The sequence below is a fragment of the Pinus tabuliformis genome, chromosome 9, assembly GCF_031772625.1.
Source record: "Pinus tabuliformis cultivar Carrire ecotype Pingquan chromosome 9, CPIR1, whole genome shotgun sequence".
Lineage (NCBI taxonomy): Eukaryota > Viridiplantae > Streptophyta > Pinopsida > Pinales > Pinaceae > Pinus > Pinus tabuliformis.
In genome coordinates, this window is record NC_142307.1 from 749,378,074 (window position 1) to 749,399,691 (window position 21,618).

At 39.3% G+C, this 21,618-nt stretch overlaps 1 protein-coding gene across 1 annotated transcript in view; it reads right to left on the minus strand.

Moving 5' to 3' along the window:
* Nucleotides 1-2,960: 2,960 nt before the first annotated feature.
* The window catches only part of LOC149150869 (inner membrane protein PPF-1, chloroplastic-like), a 380,356-nt gene continuing 361,698 nt past the window's right edge, over nucleotides 2,961-21,618 (minus strand). Inside the window, exon 11 of the mRNA XM_089437957.1 lies at nucleotides 2,961-3,588. Within this exon, the coding sequence (XP_089294083.1) occupies nucleotides 3,487-3,588 (102 nt within the window). The 3' untranslated portion in view covers nucleotides 2,961-3,486. The remainder of the gene's footprint in view (nucleotides 3,589-21,618) is intronic.

A 21,618-nucleotide genomic window follows, 5' to 3' on the forward strand; every position in this document is an offset into this window, starting at 1 on the left:
GTGGCTTGAGCGCATAGGTCTCCTGACTCTCTTGGATTGCTATCTTACCACATTTATAAAAATTAGTTCTATTTCAAATAAATTTATGTAAATGGCATCAGGGAAAACTTTAGGGGCTAATATTAGTAGGTGGGCTCATTTTCTATGTTTTTTCCAAAAAAAAGATTCGCCAATTTCCATTTTTCGTAAAAATTGTTTGCCCAAATTTTAAATCATAAAATTATTTTACCTTAAAAATCGCCAAAATTTTATGAAGACTAGATAAAATCATTAGAAATTTGAATATTTTTACAAACATATCCTTAAACATTTTATAGTTTACATGTTAGGGACTATTAATATTCGCCAAGGTTTCTAAACTTTAAGATAAATTTTCATCCTTAAAATTTTCCCTGAATGACATAATATTAACATTTTTATGTGTTTTCTATCTTAAACAATATTGGCAAATAAAATGTGGATATAGTGGCTTCTAGTATACATTTGAATTCTCTTATTAGTCTATCATGGTATGCCAAACTTTTGGTAAAAGATAAAGATGGTATAAAATATAATCAATAAAGAAGTTTGAACTTTAAATGTTATCTAACAAATCAAAACAATAATAAATAAATAAAATCACTGTTATCACTCATTATGAAGTTTAAATATGTCAAGAAGTTTAAATATTGCAAAAATTAATTGTTAAAGAAATTCTTGTGAAAAAACAAAAAACAAGTTTGCCAATGTCAAAATAGGAGTTTCGGAATATTGTACAAATAATTGGAAATAATTATTTGAAAATATAGATGTAAAATAATAATTCAAGTTTGAAATTTAATCCTTATTTGTGTTTTAGATTAAGGATTTTTTTGTAAGATCAAATAGCTTATATTACTTTGAAAAACACATATTTACAAAATTGATAATCTCTACTTGTCTGCTGCTATAGAACCCAGACCAGTGGCATAAACTCAAAATTTTGAGATTATTTCTATTGTTCCTAATCTACTGAATTGATAAAACAAAATAAATATAGAGATCTACATAGAGAATGCTAAAAATATTGAAAAACATTGCCATATTGGAAAATAAAATATTAAACTAAGCATGAGCCATGAATTCCCTCATTCCACTAAATTATGTGTTTGATCTTGTTGAGGATCACCATCAGTGCCTCATGATGAGGGGTTTGTGCCTGTGATTTGCTCAGTGAAAAGGGTGACCTTCCTGTTGATGTTGTCCTTTTTTTCCAAGAGCTTGGCCATACAAATAATAATTTCCTGTTGAGTGTCAACCTTGTCAATGAGAACTCTCCCCATGAGAGTTTTTGTGTGCTAACACAGGTTGATGGTCTACATATAAGCAAATTCTCTAAGAAAATGCTCTGACTCTAGTGGAATTTCCAACATCAAGGATCCAATCTCTGATCTCCCGCTCCACGTGTGTCTCTGGGATGAACCCGAGCTTGTCTAACTTGCTCCTTGACCTCAGATATTGCTTTCTAGACATCTTCAAGGATAATATTCATGTGTCTTTCCATGGCTACCATGGTAAAGGATTGGGCACACGTGCTTCTCAGGGTTGGGGGACTGAAGTCAGGAGAGGGTGAAGCCCTAGGTTTGCCTCTTCTGGCTCTGCAGGAGGGTCCAACAAGGCGATGCGTTGGGAGAGACTAGCTGAGGAAGAAGGGTGTGAGCAAGAGTAAACAACCAAGCACCAAGCAAGGGACCGGGCCACCAAAACAGGGTGGAAATAGAGGGGGTTGGGGAAAAAAAGAGAAGCTAACAAAGGGACCAACAAACAACAAAGAAGAAAACACAGAAAGGGAGAAAAATCAAAGAGAAACAAGTGAGAAGTAGCCGTCCATATACATCGAGCCAAGAACAGGGATGGACGCCCAAAAACAAAAAGAACTTGCAGAGGACAAAGAAGTGAGCATAAATTGTTGTAGATTCAAAATTGAGTTGCAGGGAAGGATGATGAAAAAGCTGACCTTGAAAACAAAGATCCCACGAAGAGGATTGACATGCAAGAGCGAGAACAATTTGGAGCTATCAAGATGGTTGTCAATAATTGAAGACTCTATTTTCCTGTGCTCCATGAGGCTGTGCTAAGAACCCAAAGTTGTGAATCTTGAATAAATTTTGCCATAGCTGGTGGATTATAAACAAATTAGAGCTCCTCTTGCCCACAATGTTACACCATTCTCCCCATTCCTCTGTATAATGATCTTGCCCCTATCTATATTCTACCATGATTGTTGCTATGGGTCCTCTAATGTGCAAATCACCCCTCTAGTGTACCTTCCCAACTCCTCAAACACTTTCTCTCTGCACTAGTGCACTGAACACAAACTTACCAAACACTTTCTCTCTGCACTAGTGCACTGAACACAAACTTACCAATTTCATAGCATTCCTTGTGGCAACAGGGTGGCCATGAAGGCTACCAGGTGGAGGCAACCTGCCCCTGTTCATGCAAACCTCATCATTGTCATTGCATAGTGGATGGGCACCTCGTGAGGAATGTTTTAGATTAAAAATTAAAAAAAATACTTAGAAGCAAATAAAAATCCCCTAATATAATAATGCAATTAAAATTTTTTAAATATTTTGATTATTTATTAATAATGTTAATCTTATTATATATGTTAATACTTTCAAAAATTCTTCTTCCTAAATGTACTTGTTAAAATTAAAATTATCCTTCATTATCCCACTGTATGGAAAATTAATGAAAAATATTAAAACATTTTCAAGATTGACATATTCATAATAACATATTATTTGATATCCCAATTAGGCCCAATCAAAATTCATGCCATCGATTTATAATGGATTCAATTTTATGCGACTTCAATGTACAAGAAATCTGGACAATTTCCTTTTAATTTAACACACGCTTCAAATATTTTGTCGAAGAATATTGATACTTTCATCCATGTGGACGAAGATACATGCAGATAACATTACAGAGACTGGTCTGAAACAACTTATTTAATTGATAGCTTCCTCAAGCATTGTTTTTAACCTTTCCGGTCTCCAATCTAATAATGACAAATAAACATACGCGAACTACAATGTCCCTGAGACAAATGAGAAACATGGTTTTTTCAAAAAAATCTCTCGTAACTTGAAACTTTCTATCCCACGTATATGGAAAATCTAATAATCTAATAGAGACAATAATTAGGCTTCCACGACATTTATTTCTTTCATAAAGATACAATAATACACAAATGATGAGGAAACATACAATATACTGGAAACAGTAATGCAGAAATTGGAAATTTTCTATTCAGTAGCATCAATTTCTCCAGCGCCAAAATAGCAACCGACTACTACACCAATATAAAATTTCACGTGAACCGCAGTTGGAGAAATCACAGATTGCCATTCGTAAGCTTCTCAACTAACGCCAATCTCCCGTTGAACCGAAAAGAAATTGTTGAACATGCTAAATTGAAATCGAATACTGTAGAAGTTAGAAATCAATTCAAGACCTTCAGGGCACGCGCCTTCTCTTTGATCGTTTACTTCGCTTTGGTCGAGGATTATTGGCGTCTTTTCCATTAACACTAGCAGCATAAACCTGTTCTAATGATTCCTGCAAAAAAACACATCAGAAACAGATTAATCATTTAAGATAGAACTCGGCTGGTTGTAATTTCACTAAGTGGAACTCAAAACTCAAAATTTATGCTAACTGAAAATATAGTTTTGATCACTGTCCAGGTATTTATATTCGCATTAAATTTTATGTAAATATATTATCTATAGTGTTTCTATCTATTTATAACTTGAATCTGGTATTATTTTCTTAATCTCTCTATACAGCAATTCTTATATTAGGCATACAGATCAAATCTCTCTATTCCGTCTGCATCTATATTTGGCTAACATATATAGCAATTCTTATATTAGGCATATAGATCAAATCTCTCTATTCCGTCCGCATCTATATTTGGCTAACATATAGCATTAGCAATTATTTGTTATAAGTATTATATTGTTTTTAGACTCGCATATGATGACAAAAGCATTAGCCATGTGCATGGCAACATAGGCTATAGAACTAGCACCTTTCAGAGCAACAAGAACTTATCACCTTACAAATATGCTTTTTAATACAATATGTAGTTTGGACGGTCGAAAATTAAAGAACTTGGCCATTCTTGTCCCTTAACTTCCTAACTAACTGATACCAATATTATTGGACAACCAAATGACTTCGCTTTCTTTATTTAACTATGTCATAAATTTACCATCGTCTTTTATTAATGAGGGTAAGAGTTGTAAGTTGTTGAGATCCACCTATCAAATGGGTGAAAGCCACTTGTTGGCATCACTTCTCTTGCTCTAATATTCTTTCATAGTTCCACATATCATTAAGAGAGAAATCAAGGAAGCTAGGCTATTGAAATAAATAGAAATTAACAAGGTCTTACTAACTACACCTTAGCCCCAAGATGGCCTTTGTAGAGAAGCGCTTGTGATTGAGTCCTACATGTACTTTGGTTGAAGTAAGTCATCTTGTGTCAAGACACATCCCCATCCCCCCTTCTTCCACATTTTTCTTGAGAATAGATTTCACCAGGGATTATAGTGGACCTTGTAGCAATTTTTATTTGTATCTTTGGTTGATATGGGTATTCCACAAGGAAAAGGGATTAATACTCTTAGAGAAAAGGATATCCTAAATGGTTGCTTAGATCCCCTAAGAGGTATTAGAGGAGATAACAACATCATCATAAATCCTGCATACAAAAATCTAGGACTTATCATCCTCAACAAATCTTGGTACACAAATGGACTCCAACAACTATCTAAACATCTAATCTATCAAGTCACTGAAGTGCCTTGGCAAAATCTGGAGTAAATTAATCAAGATTATTGAGAGGCATCCTAATTATTTTCAGGACAGTAGAGTTCTCAAAAATGATTTTAGTTGCACCAAAGCTTGTGCATTTTATCTCCTTCCTAAGATTCATAAATCTGAAGTCATGGGAAGACCAATTGACAACTATAATGAGTATATGATTAAACTGGTGTCGAGATATCTTCACCATCATCCTATGCATTCTTTGTTTTCTTTCGTTTTCTTTTTCTTTTCTTTTCTTATTTCTTTTTGATTAGAGATTTGACCTCCACATTGCTTTGGTTGAAGTCCCCTAGACGATCTTTACACACCACACGCAGTATTGTACCTGATAGCTAATCGAAGGTCCTCTTGTTGTGTCTTGTTACCCACCAAAATCAGTAACCCCATAGGAGAAAACGTTTCTCCTACATTTGACAGCCAGCAGCCCCTAACATTCACTTCTCAATGATGATATGCCATGTGCCTTTTCCATATGCATCAGTGATATAGCGCACACCATCCGACATTCCTCTTAGATGAAGGCAGGCTACTATTCAAGAAGTACTTTGATCATTATGCAATCGGGTGCTTATACATGTTTGTTTTGGGCATTTATGTAATATCCCTTTCCAATCCACAACAATAGAGAGAAATGAAGTCATAGTCTACCATGATCCCTATTACCCACCAAAATGGGTAACCCCATAAGAGGAAATTTCTCATACATTTGACAGCCAGCCAGTCATCCAAATAACTAGCAGCCCCTGCCAACAACCATTAAACGATGATATGCCATGTGCCTCCGCCGTTTGCATCAGCGATGTGCCTTTCACCATCCAACATCAACACTTGGATGAAGGTGGGTTGCTATTCGAAAGGTACTTTGATTATTTTGCAATCGGATGCCTATACTTGTTTGTTTTGGGCATTTAGTATGGATAATGGGGTGATTTGGAAGATTGAAAAACCTTCATCGTAATTTTGTTCTCTCACCTTACCAAGGGGTTAATCATTGACCCTAGTCTAGTGGGGCCTCCCTTAAAGGCCCTTTGGTTTATAGGTGGGGCACTACTTGAAAGCCATGATTGAGATAGTATGTTCCATTTTCACTATGATATACTTAACATCTTCCATCCCACATTACAAGACCCATATCTCACCTCCATTCTTCAGGTACCACTTGTCATTAGTTCTTGGGGATTTGGCACTCATATGCTCACATACCATGAGTAGGGCCCAAATTTTTTTCCCTAGGAGGTTGATGTAGCTAAAAGAAAAGAAAAAGCATATCATGACCAAAACGAAACAAGAGAAGGAGAATCAAAATGAAAAAGATGGTTGAAGCATAAAGATTAGCACCTGGGAAAAAGCCCAGTGCAAACTCTTCCTAACTCAAATGGCCATCACCCAATTCCTAAGCACATGATGCTCCACTATATCAAAAGGGAATCCTTGCATCTCCCAACCTTGATGAGCATCAAAAGGGAACCCTTGCATGTCCCACAACCCCAATGAGCGATAAACTAACTCATCTTAAATGGGTAATAAAACTGCTACATCATACAAAGCAAGCTCTAACCCTTGAGCTATAAGCAGTAATACAAGGAATAATCAAGAAGTAAAACACGCAGAGAGGTGGAAAAACCAAGCCGAGATGGTAACTAGTGCATCTACGAATGCTCCCTCCTCACATCTATACACTCAGAATGTGGACATCCCCATCAGTGGGTCCCTTTTGACCAAGGCACTTGATCATTGAGTGTTCTCCCCTCCATTACTACATCATTATACACTAACAACTATTAATTGAAGGGTGGACTAGGGAAATGTCACTTCCCCTTCGGGGCCAGAAGCACCTACTAGGGTTCACCATTAGCCAGCGATACCAAGAGAGAAAATATGAAATTTCCTTAATTGTAACCACTGGGAATTAATCTTCTAACTTATATAGTTTATTCGTCTTCATAAATTATTATGGAAAATAACACTTATTCCACTACTGCAATCTTCACAAATAAATATAGGAACTGAGAACTAATTCACACACACAATTATGGACACCAATATTTTTGGACAAATCTTCCTTGGAAAAAACCCCAATGTGGGGAAAAGCAGTCTGCAGATGAGGGTTTAGATTAATTCTTCAGCAAATTAAAGAGTGCATCCACTGATTTGCTAACACAAGCAAAGCTCCAATAATTTTCTCTGCTCGAAAAATCGATCTGGAAACACAAATTTTCCTTCCACAAATCAAATCGACCTCCTGCCTACATCTTGTATTGGAAAAATTTGGAAGTGTGTAGGCACTCTAGGAATTTGCAACTCCTTCAACTCATTCCTGCAACTCCTTCCACATGCAACTCCACTGAGTTATTCGCTTTTACTCCCAGCAACTGGAAATCGAACAATTGCCCAGTAATGTGCACTGTCTAACTCACACTGGCTAGTGCGGCATCTCTGCAGAAAATTTTTGCCTCTATTCTCTTCTTTCAAAGTGTTGGAATCTCGTGAAGAATTCCTCCAGCAACCACTCCGCAATTTGTCTTGCTAAAACCCTTGTTGCTAGTGTCTCCTTCTGCTTCAACTGCACCCTTGTTAATCAATGCAACTGAGTAAGTCGAATTGCTTGAATTTGATCTATGTGTTCTCTAAGGCCCCATCAACTTGCCCTTATAATCTCTCGTTGAACAACCAACAACCATCATCTAATCACAATCGATGGCTAAGATCATCTTAACCCCATCAAATAACTTTTCCGGAAGTCTCTACAACAAGATTGGTTTTTCTCAATTAATTTGATTCAGAGTTTCGAGGGCGTGCTTTGGGCGGGAGCGGCTCAGGAGCGCTCTCCCGATAAAAAAATTTGCACTCCCTGCCAAAACAAGGAGCGATCTCGGGAGCGTCGCTCCCGGAGCGAAAATTAAAGCCAGGGAGCGACCCAAGCTTTTAATTTTCGCTCCGGGAGCGACGCGAGCGCCGCTGGGAGCGAATCACGCAAAAAAAATCCACAGACGCTAAAAAAAATTTAATTTAAAAGAAAAAAAAATGTTTTAAAAGGGCTTGGGGGGCAAAAAATATTTCATTGTGACTTGAATGAGCGAGGAGAAGCGAGGAGCGAGCGCCCAGGAGCAAGGAGCGAGCCCGCAGGGGGTAAGTAACTTAGTAATTTAGTAGTTTAAACTTTAGTTACTTAGTAATTTAGTAATTTAGTTTAGTTTAGTTAGTAATTTAGTAAATATATAACTTATTTAGTAAATAAATCATGAATCCAAATAAATTAAATAAAGTAATCTAAATTAATTAAATTAATTTTCTCATTCCTATTCCCATTCCCATTCCCATTAAATTTTGCAGATTCAAAAGCCTACAAATATCAAACATCATGGACCTGGTTATATTTCTTGGCATTTTCCTCTTTTTGGTCTCTTTTCTGGTTATTATGGTGCTGGAGAGTAGGAAACGGAGGGGCAAAAATGAAGAGGGGGATGAAGAAGCTAGAGAAAGTGGATTTAATAAAAACCACGGTGAGGAGGAGTTGGAGGAGGGTGAACATGACTCTCAAAAAATTAAACAAGACCAAACCCCATTGTGAAAATATGTTAACAGGTCTGAAGCAGGGAAAGGGGGTGGAACCACTAAATTTCATTGCCCCCATTGCGACAATAATTACACAGGTTCATACACTCGTGCCAGAAAACACCTCTGCGAGAAAAGATCATGGGATGGAGATAAACAAATAGGAATCAAAACTTGTGCAGCTGTGTCAACGACAGATAGAGCCAAATACATAAGGGAAGAGGAGGAAGCCCAATACAAATCTAAAAAATCAAGGGGTTTCTTTGAACCAAGCTCACAATCACAAGCACAAAGAACTCCTTCAGTGTCCTCCCAAGGCAGTGGATATGGAGGCATAGGGTCACCAGCTTAAGGCGTAGAACCATATTAGATTTCCATGATGAGGGTGTAGGAATGATGTGGATTCAAAAGTTTACAAGTTTCTCTATGCATGTGGGATACCATTCAATGTTCTTCGCTCACCTTATTGGCACGAAATGGTTTCTGCCATAAATGATGCCCCTAAAGGATACAAGAGCCCTAGGTATGACAAGGCAAGAACCGTTGGACTTGATCATGAAAAAGCAAAAATATCACATTCTTTGAATAGAATGACAAGTTCTTTTACTGACCATGGGGTGTCCATTGTATCTGATGGATGAACAAATGTAAAAGGCAAGCCATTGATAAGTGTTTTTGTTGTCTCTGTTAGTGGTGCCATCTTTCTAAATGTATATGATTACTCAGAGAAGTTCAAGACCACCATCAACATTGCAGAAGCATTACTTGAAAAAATTGACCATATTGGGCCATACAATGTCATCCAAGTCATCACTGATAATGCTCCTAATTGTAAGGCAGAAGGAGTAATTATTGAGGATAAATACCCCAACATATTTTGGTCTGGGTGATTGGTTCACACAATGAACCCTTTGATGCATGATGTTGTTAAGAACAAAAATGAACAATACAAATGGATTGGTGATTTGTACAAGAAAGGCAAACAAATGATAAAATTTATTACAAATCATAACAATACCCACGGCCTTTTCCGCAGTCACTCAAGATTGGAGTTGTTGAAGATTGCGAAGACTAGATTTGATAGCTATTACCTCACCTTCAAGCGCCTTTTGAAGGTAGGAGAGTCATTGGCTAGCATGGTATCAAGTCCACACTGACAGGTATTAAAGGAAAGGGCTACAAATGCAGCTGACAGGCAAGGTTTTGAACTGGTGGAGGAGGCCGCTCTTGATGGTATGTTTTGGTCAAGTGTGAAGCAAGTATTGAATTTCACCAAGCCCATTTATCACATGATTCAGTTTGCAGATACAGATAAAATAGTGATTGGCGAGATGTAATGGATACCATGTTGGGGCAAATAAAAGATATTGTTCATAAAAAAGATCCCAACTTGTACAAACTGATTCACGATTGTGTGTGTGTACGGTGGAATAAACTTAATATTCCACTACATTGCTTGGCGTATATCCTAATGCCAAAATACTACTCTACATCTTGGTTGGGCCAACTTGCACCAGGGGGTGGGATTAGGACCAAACCCCATTTAGATGCAGAGGTAACTAGAGGATATTTGGATGCATTAGAAAAGTTGGTACCTGACAGGGCCTTGAAATAGGCAGATACTTCAGTGGCACTGGTTTGTTTGGTACCTTCCATGCAATGGAAGATAGAGACAGATTTGATTCTCTCACATGGTGGGAAACATATGGCGGCCAGGGACTCTTGCCAAAATTGGCAAAAAAAGTTCTATCACAGGTTGTAAATACTTCTTCTGCAGAGAGGTGTTGGAACACCTCCAGCTTCATACATAATGTGAAAAGAAACAGACTCAATGAAAATTGGGCAGAAAGCTTGGTTTATGTGCACTACAACTTGAGGTTGTTGAGTCATTACTGTGATCAGGCTTATGAGGATCCCACATATAAAATTTGGGACAACCACCCAAAGGATGACAATTTGGAGGATGGCACTATACATCTTGAAGAACTAGAAGAGGAACTTATAAGGGATGAAGATGAAGCAGCTGCAACAGCTATGCCACCTCCACCATCCAGTAGCAGTGCTCGAGTTTTGAGTCTTGTTCCTTTGTTGTCGCCACCTCCATCTACACCCTCACATGGAGGGCATATGCCTTCTAGTTCTGGTCGTCATTCTGTGCGGGAGACTCCTAGAAGACCACCACGACCTGCTCATACAGGAGACTCTCGTGGCAAGGGCCACATGTAGATTTACAGTTTACAGTTTACTTGTCTTTTCTAGTTTCTATCAGTTTTCATAACTGTTGAGTCTTGAGTCCTTGACTCTTGACTCTTGACTCTTTCATATCATAATGATATTTTTTGTAAACAATATATGACTGTGAAAATGAAAGTTTGAAGTTTGAAGTTGGCAATTATAACTCATTGGTAATGATTGTGAATTATGAATATGATGCTTCGTGAAAGACTAAAGTTGTTTCATTTCATTTCATTATTCATAATTCATTTTATAACATTTCATTTTATGTTAACAGTTAGAACTTAGAAATATCTAAGATATTATTTCTTGTAATAGTTAAACTTATCTTACAAGTACAACTTTGGTGATCAATGATGATAAATGTTATATATTGAATTTTCAATTTTGAAAGTTTGAAGTTGAAACTTTAAGATTGAATTTGATGAATCATGATTCACGAGACTCAATATGTTGCAGTTGTAATATGTATGTTACTAACTTGTGGACATGGTTGATGAAGATTATAACTTCTAGATGATTGATGTGATATGGTTCAATGATCAATCTATGTTTTTTTATGTTTTTTTATATCTAATTCATCATTCTACATGTTTTTGTTGACATATATGTATCAAAAATTAAAAAATATAACATATATATATATATATATATATATATATATATATATTTTAAAAATCGCTCTGGGATTCGCTCCCAAATCAGGAGCTTTTGAAAATGTCGCTCCCCCTCCCCGCTTTCGCTCCTGCTCCAAAGTAACACTAATTTGATTTGATTAACTAGTTTTCCTAAGTTAGGAAAATATTTAATAATTGGCTAATTAATCTAATTGAGGTGTTTCTTATGAAACCTTTCCAAGGTATTGGATAAAATGTGTTCTTTAGCCTTGTAGACACCATAGAGACTAGAAGACTTGCCTACTGCTACCAAACACTAACAGTGCCTCTTAGAGAGGAAGGTGTTCTCCACTACTCCCATCTTTTCCTTAAAGTAGACAAACTTTGCCTTACCCAAGGATTTCGTGTGTATATCCACAACTTGTTGATCTGCGGGAACATGTTGTAGTCGAACTGATCCACATTACACACAATCTCTGATGAAATGGCATCTTATATTGATACACTTCGAACTATCATGAAAGACTGGATTCTCAAAGACTCTGATGCAACTCAAATTATCACAATCGATACTGCTCGAATCCATCTTCTAACCAAACAAACCCACTAGCAACTTTCGAAGCCAAATAGCATTGCATGTGTCCATGATCACTGCCATGTATTTTACCTCTGCAAAAACTCAGAGCCACGAACTTCTGATTCCTACTGCACTAGGAGACAACCCCTAATCCAATACTGAAACAACACCCTGAGGTGCTTTTCACATCACTGAACTGCCTGCCCAGTCTGCATCCATATATCCACAGAAATTGACAAGATCACCTTGAGCATATCTCAGACCATACTCGATTGTGCCACACAGATACCTCAATATGTGCCTCGTTGTTGTCCAATGCACTCTATTTGACTCCACCATAAACTGACTAAGAGTGTTGACTACAAAACAAATGTTTGGCCTTGTGTTGACCAGATACATAAGAGTTTCGATGAGTTGCCTATACAAGGTTGGGTCCACATCTGCATCTTCTGATGGAACTATCTTCCTCCAGTTCACAATCATAAACATGGACATAGGTCTATAGTCTTACATCTTGAATCTCTTTGGAATCTTCATAGTATATCTCCCTTGTCCAAAAGATCTCCCCGTCTGTTTACCATACCTCCAGTCCTACGAAGTAATGTATTAGCCCCAAGTCCTTCATCTCGAACTCTACTGCCAAGTCCCTCTTGCAATCCTTTATGAGCCCTAATGACCCTGTTAAGAAGAGATCATCCACATATAAAACCAATACAAGTGACTCACCTACTACCATCAGATACTAGAGGTTGGAATCAACTTTGCTTTTCACAAAGCTCGTCTGCTGTAAGTAGATATCTATTTGAACATACCATGCTCTACGAGCTTGTTTTAGCCCATATAATTCCCTCTTCAACCTGCATACATGTGTGTCCCTCTCATGCGTCTCAAACCCCTCTAGTAGTTCTATGTACACCTCTTCTATCACCCCATTCAAGAATGTAGTCTTGACGTACATCTCGTGAATCTGCATTGCTAATGAGATCACTGCCCAGATAGAGGTATTTCAGGTCACTAGTGCGAAGGTGTCCTCATAATCTATGCCTTCCTTCTGCACATACCCCTTAGCCATGAACCTTTCCTTATACTTTTCCATGTTGCCATCTGCAACATTTTTGATCTTGTAGATCCATTGAGAGCCTACAACTGTCCTGTCCATTGGTCTAGGCGTGACCTCCCATATATCCTTGATCATGATGGAGTTGTACTCCACCATGACATCCTACCACACCTGATGTTGTGCAACCTCATCATAACTGGAAAGCTTCTTGTTGATGACCCTTGTCACTAATGCCTTGTACTTGTCTAGTTATTTGTGCTCTCTAGTGCTTGCCCTAGGGCTCCCACAAACTCATGTGCACCTCTCTACTCCTTCCACTGGTGGCGGTTGGAGCTTCAAGCTCCTCATCCTGCCCCTATTGCTCTGTCTGTTATGAACTCGCAAGACCTCGTGCACCTGAGCTAGTGTTGGTCTACTCTAATCATATGTTGGCAACTCACAAGATCTCCTAAAGGCTTTCTCCTCCTCAAACTTCATGTCCCATCTCACGACGAACCTCTTGCTACCAAAAAAATATATCCTGTATGCCTTGGACATTTCGCTGTAACCAACAAAATAGCCCTTCTTTGCAGTCTGATCCTGTTCGGTGCATTTATCATCTAGGACAGGATAAGAAGAATGTTGGGTTGTGTTATATTCTTTGCACGACTAGCCTATGTAGTTAACTAGGAGGTTAGAGGGGGGGCCGAACCCCCTCTTCGTTGTGCTGATTGCACAGCGAGGGGGTCATTAGGGGGGCAGTAGCTCCCCTTGTCCGGGGGGTTTGAGGGGGGCAGGTAGCCCCCCTCTACAGGGTGTGGGGTAGCACCCCGGGGAAATTTTTTTTGGACCCTATATTAGGTTGGGTAGACCTACATATGGTTTTGTGCATGTTTTTTGCACATGGTTTTGGACGCGATGGTTTTTAGTCCATGGTATTGGATGCTTCAACATGCATAAGTATGTATTGTAACATTGAAAGGAACATAATGAAAAATCAAGCTAATAGTCCCAGTTTTGGGATCCAAGGGAAAATCTCTGTGCATATGTGTTTTATGTGTTATGCTCTTGCATTGTTTATTTTCTGTGTTTTAGAATTCGTATGCAGGTAATTTCTGTACGGGGTTAAAACCTACATTTGGTATCAGAGTTGTTTTGGCTTCAAGGGGACGCCTTTGTTGCTGAGGGGTTTCGCTCAGGCCTGTAGTAGACCCTGTTCAGTGGGAGATCTGCGAGATCGATTCCGGTGGTGAAAGAAGATGGCGAGCAGTGGAAAGATAGATATCGAGAAATTTAATGTTCAGAGTTTTAAGAAATGGAAACTCAAAATGGAGGATCTGTTGGTGGATAAAGATTAGTGGATTGCGTAAATCTAGGTACTAAACCAACGGGAGTGTCCGATGAAGAATGGACGAAGTTGGATCAGAAGGCAAAGAGCACAATACGATTGTGTGTCTCAGATTCAGTATTGCTGAATGTATTAGAGGAAGCTATGGCTAAGGCTTTGTGGGACAAGTTAGGGACTTTGTACCAATCTAAGTCTCTGGTGAATAATTTATTCGTACAGAAAAAGTTGTATAACCTGAGGATGAAAGATGGAGACTCGGTGACAAAGCATTTGAACGCATTTAACACCGTGGTAAGTCAGTGATTATCTGTTGATATTAAAATTTCAGATGAAGATAAGTGCATCAGTTTGTTGTGTTCTCTACCAGATTTGTGGGATACTCTGGTTATTGCAATAGGTAGCAATGCTGCTGCCTTGTGGTTTGATGAAATAGTCTCATCCTTGCTAATGGAGGAGATGAGACGGACAAATATGGAGAGCCAAAATGGTGATGCCTTGTCTGTACGAGGACAATCCCAGAACAAAAACAAAAATAAGTCATCGAGTGGGAGATCTAAATCTAGAGGGAGGTCTAAATCTCCAGGAAAACCTGTAAAGATGGTTTGCTAGAAATGCGGAAAGGAAGGGCACTACAAAAGGGACTGTAAATCTAAAGCTCTTGACAAAGGAAAAGGATCTGATGATGCTCCTTCTGCAGAGGCGAAAACCACCTCAGATGAAGGTTGGGATGTGTACTTGGCTTCTTCAAGTACAGATGTAGATCATAAGGCACAGTCGATTGACTCAGGTGCATCCTTTCACTTCACTCCCCATAAAGAGTGGTTCTGCGAGTATGACAAATATGATGGTGGTGATGTCTTCTTAGGGGATGATAGGAAGGCTAGAATCATTGATCGCGGAAAAATAAAGTTGAAGTTGCAAGGTGCAAGGGTTAGAACACTTCCAGGTGTTCTGCATATTCCTGCATTGGCTAGAAATCTGATTTCTGTAAGCAAGTTGGATGATGCAGGTGTAAAAACAATGTTCGAGAATGATACCTACAAGATGGTCCGGGGAGCACTAGTATTGATGCGGGGAGTTCGGATTGGAACTCTGTACAAGCTGCAAGGTAGCACTGTTATTGATGGGTGCAACAGTTCTGTGGTTCTTGAAAGTGTAGCAGAAAATGTAGTGGTCTCTGGAGAAAATACCATGTTATGGCATCAAAGGCTTGGACATATTGGAGAGAAGGGCCTTCGAATACTTCATGGTAAAGGTATGGTAGAAGGTATGACTAAAAGCTCTCTGGATTTTGATTTCTATGAAAATTGTGTATATGGAAAGCAGAATCGGGTGAGTTTCCCCTTTGGAGGTAAGAGGGCACAACAAATATTAGAGCTTGTGCACGTAATGTGTTTGGACCTATGAAGGTTCCATCACTGGGTAATTCTGTGTACTATGTATCATTTATAGATGACTTCTCAAGGAATACATGGATATATTTCCTCAAGAAGAAATCTGAAGTCTTTGACAGGTTTAAAGAATTTAAGGCTCTGGTGGAAAACCAAACAGAGAAGAAGATAAAGGTGCAGAGGACAGAGAACAGTAGAGAGTTTTGCAGCAAGGAATTTGAAGAATTCTGTAAGAAGTGTGGTATAGCACGGCAGAAGACTACTCCATACACATCTGAGAAAAATGGAGTTGCAGAAAAAATGAACAAGACGTTGACGGAAAGGGCAAGAATCATGCTCAGTGGTGCCAGGTTAGGACAGGAATTCTAAGCAGAGGCGGTGGAGACAACATGTTACCTGGTCAACAAATCACCTTCATCAACATTGGAGGATAAGACTCCACAAGAGGTATGCACTGGTAAAAAACCCTCTCTTTCACATTTGAGGGTATTTGGATGTGATGCATATGTACATGTTCCAAAGGAGAAAAGAACCAAGTTGGATGGTAAATCTGATTAGTGCATCTTTATTGGGTATAAGGATGGTTTAAAGGGTTATAAGCTTTGGAACCCAGTAACAAGGAAGGATGTGTATAGCCGAGATGTGGTGTTCAGAGAGGTGAAAGATGTTATTAAACATGAAGTCCAACCAAATGAACCTAAGAAGATAGAGTTAGAGCTCAAGAAGGAAGAATCAGACTCTACAACAGAGGAGGAATCAGAAGATGAAGAACCATAAACTGCAGGTGTGAGAAGATTAGTACAAGAAAGAAGGCATACAGAAAGGTATAGTCGATCTGATTTCTGTTCAAATTTTGCTTTATCTGTCACTGATGATGATTCCAGAATTGTGAAGGAAGCAGTAGATTCAGAGGATGGCAAACTCTAGAAAGAGGCCATGGTTGATGAAATGGCATCTTTGCACAAAAATGAAGCTTGGGATCTGGTGGAGTTGTCGACTGGAAGGAAACCCATTGGCAGCAAATGGGTGTTCAATAAGAAGACAAATGCAGAAGGAAAGGTGGAGAAATACAAAGCTCGATTGGTAGCAAAAGGTTATTCCCAGGTGCCGGGAATTGATTTTGGTGATATTTTTTCTCTTGTTGCCAAGGTAGCTTCTATTAGATTACTTTTGTCTGTTGTTGTTGCTTTTCATTTTGAGGTAGAATATATGGATGTGAAGACAACATTTCTTCACGGGGATCTAGAAAATGAGATCTATATGAAGCAACCTAAAGGATTTGCAGTGAAGGGTAAGCAAGAACTGGTATGCAAGTTAAAGAAGTCTTTGTATGGGTTAAAACAGTCACCAAGGATGTGGTATCAAAAATTTGATACATTTATGCGGGGACTTGGTTTCACCAGAAGCAAAGAAGATCACTGTGTGTATTTTAAATTAATTGGTGACTGTGTTATTTCTCTGGTCTTGTATGTGGATGACATGTTGCTGGCTGGAAATGACAAAGAAATTATCTAGGATTTGAAGACCCAATTGTCCTCCAAATTCGACATGAAAGATCTTGGTGTTGCAAACTATATTTTGGGCATGGAAATTAAAAGAGATTGAGCAGAGAGGAAGCTCTGGTTAAACCAGAGGAAGTATGTCGAGACAATATTGCAGAGGTTTAATATGCAAGATAGTAAACCAGTGAACGTTCCTATTCCTGTAGGTGTGAAGTTATCTGTTGAACAGTGTCCCAAGACACAAGAAGAGGAAGAGGACATGTCCCGTGTTCAATATGCAAGTGCAGTCGGTAGCCTGATATATGCAATGGTCTGTACTAGACCAGACATTGCACATGCTGTGGGAGTATTGAGCAGGTTTATGTCAAAACCAAGAAAGGAGCATTGGACAACAGTGAAGCGGGATTTCAGGGATTTGCGAGGCACTAGTGATTATGGTTTGTGCTACCAAGGAAGACCAGGATTGGACAGAGTGTTGGATATTCGTGGCTTTGTTGATGCACACTGGGTTGGAGATCTGGATCAGAGAAGATCTACAAGTGGGTATGTGTTTAACCTATTTGGAAGTGCAGTCAATCGAATGAGTAAGAAACAATCTGTAGTGGCACTATCAACTACAGAGGCAGAATACATCGCAGCCACTCATGCAAGAAAGGAAGCAGTTTGGTCGCAGAGACTGTGTTCAAGTATGGGATTACTACAGGGAGCTATAAGGATAGACTGTGACAGCCAAAGTGCAATTTTCTTAGCAAAGAACTCGGCTTATCATTCAAAGACAAAACACATTGATGTTCAGTATCATTTTGTGAGGGATATGATAGAAGACAAAAAGGTGTTGCTGGTAAAGGTGGACACTTCGAAGAACACTGTAGATGCATTGACAAAATTTGAGAGCTCTGAGAAGTTCTCTTGGTGTAGAAAAACGATGGGTGTTGTAGGGCTGGATAAATGACTAAGCTCTCTTGTGGTCCCTTGCGTAAAGAAAACAACAAGTGGGAGAATGTTGGGTTGTGTTATATTCGATGTGTCGATTGCGCAGTGGGGGGGTTACAGGGGGGCAGGTAGCCGCCCTCTACGGGGTCCAAGGCAGCGCCCCGGGGAAATTTTTTTTGGACCTTTTATTAGGTTGGGCGGACCTACCTATGGTTTTGTGCATGTTTTTCACACATGGTTTTGGACACGATGGTTTTCGGTTCATGGTATTGGATGCTTCGGCATGTATAAATATGTATTGTAACATTGAAAAGAACATAATGAAAAATCAAGCTGGTAGTCCCGATTTTGGGATCCAGGGGAAAATCTCTGTGTATATGTGTTTTATGTGTTATGCTCTTGCATTGTTTATTTTCTGTGTTTTAGAATTCGTATGTAGGTAATTTCTGTACGGGGTTAAAGCCTACACTAAAGGCTTTCTCCTCCTGGAACTTCACGTCCCATCTCACAACGAAACTCTTGCTACCAGAAATATATATCCTGTATGCCTTAGACGTTTCGCTGTAACCAACAAAATAGCCCTTCTTTGTAGTTTGATCCCGTTTGATGCATTTATCACTTGGCACATGGTAATATGCAATGCTACCAAAGATCCTGAAATGCCCGACCTTTGGCTTCTTCCTCGTGAATACCTCCTCTGAAGTTATCTTCCCCAACGCTCTGTGAGGAACCTTATTCTGTATGTACACTACCATGATACATGCCTTTGCCCATAGAAACATGGGCATATCCTAATCATTTAACATCACCTTTTCTGCCCTGACAATTGTCTTGTTCTTCTACTCCACAGCTCTATTATGTTGTGGATTGTATGGAGTTTTCCACTCTCTCCTGATGCCCTCCTTCACACAGAAACTTGTGAAGGCATTATCTGTGTACTCACCTTGATTATCCATACCAAGCACCTTGATCCTTTTACTTGTCATATTCTCTGCAAGAGCCTTAAACTCTTGGAAGCAACTGAAGACCTCATCTTTTGTCTTCAAGAAATAGATCCAGGTTTTCTTGGAGAAGTCATCTATGAGGGTCACAAAATACACATAAACCTTGTCAGATCTGGTGGACATTGGACCACAAATATCTGAGTGTACTAGCTAAAGCACACCACTCTCTCTACTGTCTCTCCTTAGGAATGTTGCCTTTGCGAACTTCCCAAGAACACACCCTCTGCACATATCATTGTGTTATTTGCTCAATTTTGGAACACCGGTCATGGTTTCTCTGAGCAACCTGAGCGCTCCATGGTGTAAGTGTCCCATCCTCCTATGCCACAACTCTCCCAAGTCTCTGCCACTGCTACCACTGTTGATCAGTGCATTTGGAGAATCAAACTGCAACTTGTATAACTTGTTGCTTCAAACCCCAATATTTTTGACCTTCCTCCAACTCAAGTGTTTAATGAACACCTTTTTCGCCGCGAAGTAGACATCATACCCCTTGTCCTATAGTGAGAAACTAAAATTAGGTTCATACCCAATCTTGGCACATGCAGCACATCTACAACACTGGTGTTCTTGCTTAACTCCCTTTGAATGTTGACGTTACCTCTCCCAACTGGAGTACATTTCATGTTGTTTCCCATTTGGATCTAGAAGTCCATCTGCTCCTCCTTGTAACTAGAGAAGTAGTCTCTAACTCCCATCATATGTGTTGATGCTCCACTGTCGATGTACCAAACACCTATGGACGTTGAGCTAGAGAGGCAAGCTATGAGAGCGAATTCATATTCCAACTGGAAGACAAATTTTCAATGTTCGCTGAAGTTGTTGTCTGCTTCCCCTTCTTGTCCTTCTTCTAGTTAGGGCATTGGCTGACACAGTGACCATGCTGACCACAACCAAAACATTTGACCTTTGATAGGGCTTTCTTCTTCTTCTCTTCTTTTGAGCCTTGTCCCTTACTAGGACCTGTTATCCACCAAAAGTGGGTGACCCCATAGGAGAAATTTTTCTCCTATATTTGTCTTCAACCGGCAGCCAGCAGCCCTGACAACCACCAGTGTAGCCGATATTATGCTAGTTGATCTCTGCTCCCTAAGCTAGTTGTATGTTCCCTCGCCCATCTGTTGAGAGTGTATGTTTGAAGGTGGGCCATCCAATCCTAAAGGTATGTCTTTCACTGTGAAATTGGGTGCTTATGCTTGTTTTTCTTGTGCACATTTGGGTATGGATTATTGGGTGACTTGGAAGAAAGAAAGGGTTTTGACTTTAATTTTGTTCCCTCACCTTAAATGGGGAGTTAATCCTCAACCTTAGTCTCGTGGGATCTCTCCTATTGGCTTGTAACTTTAGGATGGACCATTGTTTTAAGAAATGGCCATTTCGAAACCGAAATGGCCTGGTTGATCCGAGTTATTGGCCCAAGTTATGACCCGGCCATGGAAACGGTTCAGTTGGCCGAGTCATGGGTGACTTGGCCAACTCGGCCGTTTCCGTTATGACTCGGCCGAGTCACAAAAAAACGCCCAGCATCACGTCAAACTGCGATTTAATAAAATTTTAATGGATTTTTAAATTGTTTTTTGGTTGGTTTGGACTCCAAGCAGTTATATGAATTTTCTAAATGATTTTTGGGGTCCATTTCCCCCTCCCAAACCCTATTTAACACACCCAAGTGCTCTTATTCACTCACAACAATCTTATGCATTTGAGTGAGAGTCTTCTTTGAGAGTTAGTGAGCAGTTCTTGAGCTTGTTTTGGAGCAGCAGTGAGGAGTCTTGGAGGAGCATTGTAGCTGGAGTGAGGAGCTTCTTGGGCAGCCATTTGGAGCAGCATTGAGGAGCTGATTCTTGGAGCAAGCTTGAGGAGGCAGTTTGTGCCTGGAGGTATTTTTTTCCACCTCTATAAATCTGTTTTTTCTTGGTAAATTTTAGGTGCATATCTAGAAAGCTTAGAGAGTGTTTTTTGTCAAATAAATGAACATTGAATCAATGTTTTTTTTTTTTTTTCATTTTCAGATTGTTTGCTTTCATTTCCTAGTCAAAAAATGGCACCTAGAGCAAGAGATCCTGCTTGGGCATATGTTGAAATGGTTGATAGTCAAATGCAACGCAAATTTTTCCATAGGAAAATTAAGGAAGGTCCTGGGGGCATTAATAGGCTGAAACAACACTTGGCAGGGATTAGAGGCCAAATTACCCCATGTACCTCACCACAAATTGGGGAGATTAGAAAGAATTTGTTGGCCAACTTTGAGAAATTTAAAGAAGATAAGGCTAGGCAAAGAGACATACAGGCTGAAATTGGGAGGAAGAGGGAGATACAAAAAATGATGGCTACCAATCCCCACTATGATTTTGAGGGTTCTTCCTCTATCCCTCAAACTGATACATCCAACCCTTTCCGATATGTTCCTCCCACTTTTGGTTCTGTTCAAGATAAGGGAAAGGGTAGAATGAATTTGAAAAAGGGTGATGTGACTATCAAAAGTTATTTCACTCCCTCCTCTCCATCAGATGCACATGGTCCTGAAGTTAGTAAAGCTCAAATGCAGCCCACT